The 9,518-nt window shown below is 30.7% G+C and overlaps 1 protein-coding gene across 1 annotated transcript; it reads right to left on the bottom strand.

Annotated features, from left to right (window-relative positions):
* Positions 1-6,793: 6,793 nt before the first annotated feature.
* Positions 6,794-8,060, bottom strand: LOC114406613 (transcription factor RADIALIS-like). The gene is made up of 2 exons (XM_028369371.1): positions 7,618-8,060; positions 6,794-7,103 (listed from the first exon to the last, which is right to left on the bottom strand). Exons 1-2 carry the CDS (start codon positions 7,878-7,880, stop codon positions 7,073-7,075), a joined length of 294 nt encoding a protein of 97 aa, XP_028225172.1. The 5' UTR covers positions 7,881-8,060; the 3' UTR covers positions 6,794-7,072.
* Between the last annotated feature and the right edge of the window lie 1,458 nt (positions 8,061-9,518).

Genomic DNA, 9,518 nt, shown 5'->3' with positions numbered 1-9,518 from the left:
GAAAAGGGGAAGCGAGTTCTAAGAACATAATACACTTCCTAAGTTGGTCGTAACTCTAATTAGAATATTATTTGAAATGTCCTAATCCAAACAATATATTTCTAATTCTCAAATAATCCTACCCTCTTAAAAGGTTACCTCTTAATTTTCACTAATATACACTACACAAATGTGTTTTTAATTTAACATCGGTTGAGCAAAAATTATTGTAAAAAATAACACGGTAACATTTTTTTAAATAAAAATAATAATTTAATGACAATTTTTTAATAATCATCTTAGAAACTATAATTTCACGAGGATTTTTTAGAAATCATCTTATGATTTTAGTAAAATCGTCTTAAAATAATTTCTATTGTGCACATACAATATTTTAGAATGATTTCCACAACGGTTTTAGTACAATAGTCTTAAGAAATGCTAGTTTTAATTTTAATTTTTCTGTCGCCCTCTCTCACTCTCCCTCCAATCTCGCACTCTCTTACGCTCACCCTCCCTCTTTCAATGCTCTCACACTCTTTGACTCTCTTTTTCTTTCATTTTTGCCCAGAAACTGTTTGTGTTTATTATACTCTCTTTTTAATTAGGGGTTTGCAGAAAAAGGTGGTGGGGTTGTGGATTCCCAAACAAATTTTGATGGTAGTTTCTCATAAGCAAAGAAGAATTAGTTGACACTTGACATGGCCCGAAGGAAAAGTATTGCTAGCAGAAAGTTAACTAAGTGCCAAGTAATGAGTGCCTTTTATTCTTCATGCATTTGGGCTTCCCTATACACAGAATCAGAGTTATCATGACCTTGAATTTGTATATTTTTTTAATCACTCTCATTAGTGTTATTCCTGTTTTATTGTTTAGTTTGAATATTAGTTTTGTGTAATGTCTTGCATGTGTCTATATGTATTATTCTGTGTTCTTTAGGGATGATGAATTTTTCATTTCCGGAACTTTGTAGATTTAATGATTGAGATAGATAGCTCAATTTGAATTAAAAAAAAAGGAATATAAAATCTTGACTGGATTAATAGCTTGAAAGTTGGATCTCCTGATTTAATGCAATATGATTTGGTTTAAAGGACTTAGGTTTATGAAAGACTTCAACTGGATTTTTCTTTGTTATCTTGTTGTATGGATGTCGGGATGGACAAAATTTTATTAATTTTAATGTGTAATTGTGCATGAATATGGTGACTTTTATTTATTTATTTATTTATGGGATACTCGTTGATTCTATGGCCTTTACATGATGCTTTTAGGAGTTTGTCACTCAAAAACTTTGTTCTTTCAATGTTACCCGAATGTGATCCTAATACATGATAAAGCTACATATTATGTTTCTTTGTTTTTGAATGGTTTTGGTTATCCTCCCCTATTGGTATATATCCACTTCTGCTACTATGGCCAGCTCTTGGTTGTTAATAGCTGAATTTTAAGGGAATAATTGAATAATTGTAGTGTATGAGTGGGTTGAACATAGAAGATTATTTTTGTGAAATATTTGGTTCTTAAAATGAACTAACGAATCACATAGTCTCAATTTGTAATATAGGACTCCAACTCTATTTTTAGAGTCTTCATTTTTGTTTTATGGAGTTAAACCCAAACAAATCTATTAATTTTAATTAATTTTGGTTAGACTAAGTAGGAAGAAATAGTGCTTTACAAACTAATTTATTTGAGATGGGTGCTACGATGATTTCCAACTCATGCAATGAAAATGGGGATGATTTGTCTTAGCCTAATGCATTCATATTTGAAAGATGCTTTTCATTTTAATAAAATGGATAACAAAGATACGTTTTAATGATTTGAATTAAATAGGATATAAAATGGTTTGAAAGCTTGGGTTTAGAGGAATCATGATTTTGGTTTTCTAGCAACATATAGAAGTAATTTCTTTTTAATTATTTCTTACCGTAAGAATATGTTATGCCTCATTGAGGTTCCACATATTATAATGAGAGAATGTTAGTGTTGTTTTAAGTCATATGTATGGTTTCATGTTTCAAAATTGAAGTATTATGGTGTTGTACTTGTTACAACTTTAGTTTTACAAAACTATTGAATTGTACCCTTTTTTTTATTATTCACAATCTTGGCTTTTTTATATTATAAGGCTTTTAAAATCTTTGTTACATGAAATCTGGAAGCTGGAAATATGTCAATGAAATTAAATAGTTTGGTAATGAACTAATGATAGCTTCGGGAGATTACATGAGATAGTAACTTATGGCATGAATTGGGTTGTTGAAAGGTACATGACTTAATTTCCATCTGATATGTTCTCCTTCTAGGTCTTTTGGGTGATTAATTGTTTATTCATGACACTAGGCTATATTACCTGTTCATTCTTGAGGGTATATGCAGCAACATACTCATGCTTTCATTTCATTTTTGTAGATCTGCTATATTTATGTACATTAGCAGTTTCATTTGTGAGGTGAATTTTTTATTTCCTCATTTTCTAATGAAGTTCAAAATAATCTTCATTATACATGGATGTTGATTTCAATTGTAGACTGCAACTTTAAGAAGAGTGTCATTTTTTAAAGTTGGCTACTAGGTTCATATTTATTGTATAATTATAAGCCTAGGCCAATAATGATTATATGCATTGTCTAATAGCCTTTTAGAAAACTTGATGCAATTTAGCCAGATTTGTACTAGTTTGTTTGTGCTTAGAAATATACGAACCCAATTCGTTGTTTAAAATCTAACAAATTCGGTGTTTGTTTTGCTGAATTTTATTGGCCTTTAGTTGTGGCTCAACTTTGAACATGAACTACATTGATGATTCTGATTGTGGTCATGTTTAAGTTTCTGTTTTTGTTTCTGTTTGTGGATTTCTTAAGCTTAGTAGTTTATACATGATAAATATTATAGTTGTTATTGAAGAAGCACAAATTCTTTGTTATTTGTAATTAGTCGAACTATGCTTTAAAACAATGGGGAATGCTAGACTCTTCCTCACTTGCTGCTTGACTTGTAGCTAGCATGAGTTTGTAGGATTGAAAATTTAGAAAAACCCAGCTATCTTGCACAATGGCAAAATGAAATTCTATTGTGCATGATATTAAGAGATATGTGCAAAAAAATTGTCTTACAAAATGTATATTCTAAGATGATTTTAAAAAAACTATCTTGGAATGTATATTTCCCAAGATGTTTTTTTAGAAAAATCTTCTTTAAATTCTCACATTTTTGAATATTTTAAAACAAAAAATAACACATTGTAAGATGATTTTTAAAAAAACTAATGTAAAAATTAACATTCTAAGACGATTTAAAAATCGTCATAAAAAAATACACTTTTTCACGAGAATAGATTTAAAGATGGTTAAAAATCATCATAAAAAGTGTTAAAAAAAATCATCTTTAAAAGACTTTCTTTTTGTTATAGTGGGCATATAAGAAATCTCTCACGTTCTCTATCTCAAAGGATTTTTTTAACAGATGAAATGAGAATGAGAATTGGAATTTTTCACAACTTCATTAGTCCCCTTATTTTTAAAGAGTAAAAGAATTTGTCTCTTCATTCATCTATCTATCTCTCTCTCTCTCTCTCTCTATCTATCTATCTATCTATCTATCTATCTATATATATATATATATATATATATATATATATATATATATATATATTTATGAGAAATAGAAATTTCTCATATTTATTATTTTTCATCCCCCTCACCATTAATCTTATACATATAATTATTCTTACGATATTATAAAATGACGCTTGGCCTCATTTACATAATGCCCCCACAAGAATAATATAAAGGATGAATTCTATATAAAGAATAATAGTATGTTTAGATTTTAAAGTCAATTTTTATGTTTTCCTATGTTTTAAGTAAAGGTTTCGAAGCGTACTATTAAAAGAGGATGATTCAAAGTCAAAAAGAAAATATTTTTAATTATGGCCTAGCCACACATAAAGGTGTGCGTCGAGCCAAAGAGAGTTAGTAGTTATCACAGTTTCTGAGATGTCGTGTGTCTAACAAGAAGTTGTGCTCACCAGGCCAGAAATGTCACGCTGACACTTTTTGGATAGAAAACAGAGCATTAAATGGGGTTTTTGCAAGAGAAGAAAACATTCTCTTGAAACCTAGGTTTTGGTTGGTGTGCAGTTGTGTGAGACTTTCCTTCCTCCATTTTCCACCTTCATCTCTTCTCTATCATTTTTGTTGCTCCTCTCACCCATGAGTGGTTAATCTCTCCCTTGTTGGGATTTGATGTAACTAAACTCAAACTCATGTATTTCTATTGAGTTATTAATAGATGTTTATTATTCACCGTTAAGTATTTTCCTTTTTGCTTAATGTTTGTTTTGGCTTGATCACCCATTTGTTTGATTTTATGGTTTAAATGCGATTGGAAAATGTATTTGAACTATGAACCAGAGAAGAGCACCTAATGGGTATTATTGCTAGAAATAGAGTAAGACCCATTAGTCATCTTTGACTTCTTTTCTTAAAGCAAGTAACTTGGCTAAGCTATGCAAGGAATTGATAGTTTAGTTAAGGGACTTGGGCTCTTCTTGTAAGGAGTTAGGGATTGAGCATTTTTATGAGTTGGTGATAATAAAAGGATGATAAACATTGGTTAATAGTTTGTGTATGCATGAGAGAATGGTTTAATGAAATTAAACCCCAACATTAATTTATTATCAATGTTTCTCACAATGTTTTTCCGCAATCTAGATCCTTGAGAATCAAAACCTCCTTTTATTAGTTTTATTTTCATGTTGTCATCTTTATTTGAGTTCTTAATCGTTGTTGATTTAAATTTACTTTATGTTTTGTCTAATAAGTAAAAAGTATATAAAGTGTCAAATATTACATAAGAAAATAATACTTCAACTTTCATTTTATGTTATTTGTATAATTGTGTATGCTTGTCAAAGTTGTAGCAGCACTCGTGCCGGTTCCCCATCTCCCTGCACCTATCCTCTCCCTCCCTTACCAAAGTTTTGTGCAATTGCAATAACAATAAAAAAAGAAAATAATTGTTCCCTGTTTAAGCGACCATTAACATTATATAGTGTCAAGGCAGAGGTTGTTGAACTAACCGACCTAGGGCTATGGCATCTTAATAGAGTTCGATTTTCTTCGCTTTAACCTGTCCGACCGGATAACCCTATCTCTAATCTATATATAATTACTATAATTACAACTTTTGCGATTTGTTTCTGCTTAATTATGCGTAAGCCTTAATCTACGGAAGAAAATAATGTATTTTATTTTATTTCTATAAAAAAAAGTTAAATGTTTTATGAACACAGCAGTACGTATAATCACGTGAATGATTTTATAACATCTATGAGCACTTGAGCAGTGAAATACATAATAGAGGGTCACGGCGTTTGGAGCGTACGGCTATAATACTAATCCGAGAACAGCATATTAATTAATATACTCAAAAACAAAACAAAGAAATAACATATTAAGAGGTTTATAATCTCAGATAGAGACAACCACTTCAACACAACTTCTAATCTACCAAAAAAAAAAAGACAGGGAAATTAAAAGGGCCTTTTCATTCTTTATTGATAAATTTGATGCCATGCAATAATAGATTTTTATGTTTAAGTGACCCAATAAAATTTAAACACAAGAGTTTAAAATGTATTGGAATATGACATCTCTTCAAATTTCGTCATTCTATCATAAATTTTAATTCAACTTTTATTATTATTATTATTATTAATACGAAAAACTTTGGATTTTTCTGTAACTCAATAAATCAAGATGTATTATATTTTTTAATTTTTTGAAAACATCAGCATAAAACAACGTTCTTATTATTAATAATATATGCATAAAACATCATTATTCTTTCTTCTTCTTCTACTTCATATTTCTGGCATTATTATAATGACATTTAGATATATAGAAATATCAAATTTCAATTTTTGAGATAAAAAGTATGAAGGAAATGATGCTGTGGGTTCCAAATATATATTTTTTCCTAAATGGGACATGCAATGGAGAGAATCAATCTTTTTTGTTTATGTTTTTGAATAATAATAATTTTATGTTAATTAAGAAAAATAATGAAAAGTATAATTTCTATTAAGTTAAATTTACTTCTTTAATTAATATAACTTTTTTATATAATGTATTTATTTCTACTATTTTTATCCATATAAATAAGTAGAGAGAATTTTTTTCCTACTTTTTTCTCTTTATCTTGTCTGGTCCTTTATTATTTCTTTCCTCTCCATGTCATTTTTAGTCCACTATTAAGCATTATAGAAGGCAATGATTGCGTCTACAAGGTGTGCAGTACTTACTATAAAACCACTGTCTTAAAAAAAGAATTCATGTTTTTTGTTTAAAAAAAGAAAAAAGAATTCATGTTACTGCAGAACTTTGTTGTCCAAAAGAAATGAGAAACTTTGGTTACTAATCAAGTTTTTATTTTTAAGCTTAGCCCTTAATTTAAAGCAAATTTTCCCGCCTCTTTGATCATTTTGGGTTCTAATGGCTATGGTTTCATAGAGAACATGTATGAGTAATTCCAGTTCTATAATAATGTTCCTATTATGGAAAAATCAAAATCAGCACAGTGACTTATAAATGGCATGCTAGTAAAAAGGTTTACGTGTCTCTTTTTCTTGATAATTAATTATTTTGCCAGTTTCACCAAAAAAATATATTTTGCCAGCAGTTACTAATTATTCATCACTGGGATTAGATTCCTCTAGGGAACTAATTGCTCTGTGTTATTCAAGAATAAGGTAACTGATATACGTTATGATAATAAAGTTGCCTATAAATAAAAAAAAGCGTTATGATAATAAATTAAGCATATTATAAAATTATAAATTTATTTAGGACGATGAGGAACTGAAACGGTCGTTGACCCTTTCAAGAGGAAGCTTCAACGACAAGAAAGTACCAGATGGAATCACGGGACATATGATTCTTATGATGACTAATATAGCCTAAGATGCTATTGCACTAGCAATTATGTGTGACATAACACCACGTAGTACTACCAGGGATGCTGGAAATTAATGATGTTGGTTGATATGAAAATTAGAAAATCAATTTGTTGTTCTTGAGGGGGGTCACTGGAGGTTCAAATTCAAATTCCTCAGCCTGAAAGAAAGAAAATCAAATATTAGAGTCTTGAAGATCAAATAAATTTGTCGGGTGCATAGTTGTTAGGCATAATTTTAAGGGTCTTACTAATCAGTTAGGAGCACCCGGTATGGAAAGAGTTAAAAGCAGAAATGTTTTATTAAAAATAATGTGAGAGTATATTTTGAAATCATAAGAGAACGTATTTTTACATATTTTAATAATAAAAAATAAAAACTTGCTCTTTAATTCTACTTCCTTAACTATTACTCCAAGGAAACTGGTTGGTTAGCATTTGCTTAATTTTAACTATTGCATAAACTTCTGCTTTCTTGTGGGAAAAAGATTATTCTGTGCAGAGATAGCAGCATTGTTTGAAAAGCAACATGTAGGAATATGACACTATTAATGTATAAGATTAAAGATGTAACTCAGATGGTTAAGTAAGGTGCGTTGTTATCAACTTTTCTTAATATCTGCCTTCTATTCTTATACGGATCAAACAAACACAAATGTATAAAGGGAATGATACCTTTTTTCCTCCTGATCAGTTGACCCTGAAGTAGTTTTCTTGTAATTTGGGAATGGCACACGTCCAGACTCAATATGCTTAACATCCTGAACAAGGAGTTCGTAGTGCCTTTTCACTTCCTCTGGAGTTTTGCCACCAACAGCATGAGCAACATTGTACCAACGGTCAGGAGTGTCCTTGTCATAAACAGCTAAAGCCTTTTCAAAGGCCTTGTTGTCCTTAACACTCCATGAGCCAGAGGCTGAGATTGAACTGGATGCCATTAAGGAACAGAAAGTGTTGTGTACTGAAATGGTTCTAAGGTTTTCAAACTCAGGAAAGAGCAAAGCAAAAAGATCACTGAATTGGTTTGGTAGCAAAGGGGTGTTATGAAATATGAAAAGGCTGAAGAGTAGTGTGTATATAGTGATCAGACTCAAGGAAGAGTTGATGTGTTGGGAGGTAGCATTGCCTGCTCCTTTTATAAGCACAAATGGAAGGTGTATTAGGTGGGGTAGTGCCAGTTGGCATCAAAATCTTGCCAAAATGAAATAGAATTATTATGATTTGTCTTCCTAGGAACCATGGAATTCAGAAGGCCCAAGAAATTGGGCAGCAGCGATGTTTGAGAATCAGTATCTTAATACAGCAAAAACGAGTGGATGTTTTGATAGGACTAACCAAGAGCTTTTTAAAACATTTTTTTTGTGTTCTCCTCTTACCCTTCCCCTACTTGTATTTTATACACATCATATGAGTGAACATTTTATTTTTCTTTAAGTTTGAAGCTTGTAAATTTAGGGCCGCTTGGATAAACAACTTAATTAAAGCCTTACAGAATAAGTAGAAATAGGGTTAAACTATTTTTATACAAGTTATAAGCTGTTTTATAAGTTATCTAGGAAAGCTTATTGAAATAAGCCCAAAACAACTTACGGACATATTATATCAGAATACATATACTTTTCTCACTTTTATCTCTCTCTTAGTAGGTATTAATTGACATATTAAGTGTCCAAGTATAATTTTTCTTTAGTAAACTTACTTATGACATAAAATCAGTCCAAATGAATTGGATATAAGCTCTTCCAAACCAGACTTTATAACCAATATGTAAAATCCGTAAACTATACTTTGGTAGATATTGTAATTAATACTACTAGTTTAGCAAATAGACACAAACATGGATTGTGGTTCAAAACATAAGAACGTATGCAGAACAACACTCTATCTGATAGGTCAGCTAATGCCTATCTTTATTTTATTCTTTTACTTGCAGGGTCTTTGGTGGGTCCAGGCTCAAATCCACTGAATCCAAAGCAGGTACAAAAGCGAAACAAACTATGTCAGATATGTGCATAATATGGACCACTTAAAGAAGAAGAAAAAAAGTTAAAAGTGGGACCAAGTGTTATCCAACGGCTTGCATGTGAGTATGTGAGGACTATGTAAGTCTGTGCATGATAATTAATCGGTGCAAAAACTTCCACGCATGCCACACACACAAACAACCACAATATATCATGTTCAAAACAGTTCGATTGCATATGAAAATTAAAAGCTCTTGTGTTTTCATGTTGCTTGGTGGTAATCTTGTATCTGTACTTTGTCCTGAACAACATTCCAACACTCCTGCTTGGCCACTTGTGTTCGTACAATTATTGTTCTTGTTTTTCTTTCTTTTTTACTCCGAGGAAAGGTTATTCAATAGGTTACTGACTACTGTTGGGCCCCTTTTCCCCTTTACTTCATTCATGGTTTATGACTAAGATATATTTCTTTGATTCTTACCCATTAATTTGATTTTAGTTAGATGCACTAAAAAAAATACCATGTAAATAAATAAAAAGGTTACCTAAGCAAGTGAATATGTTTTTCATAGCAACTACATAAGTTGTAACTAGCTTAAGCATTGTGTCTTG

This window comes from Glycine soja, chromosome 3 (genome assembly GCF_004193775.1).
Source record: "Glycine soja cultivar W05 chromosome 3, ASM419377v2, whole genome shotgun sequence".
Taxonomy (NCBI): domain Eukaryota; kingdom Viridiplantae; phylum Streptophyta; class Magnoliopsida; order Fabales; family Fabaceae; genus Glycine; species Glycine soja.
This window is presented reverse-complemented; position numbering and strand designations above follow the sequence as displayed.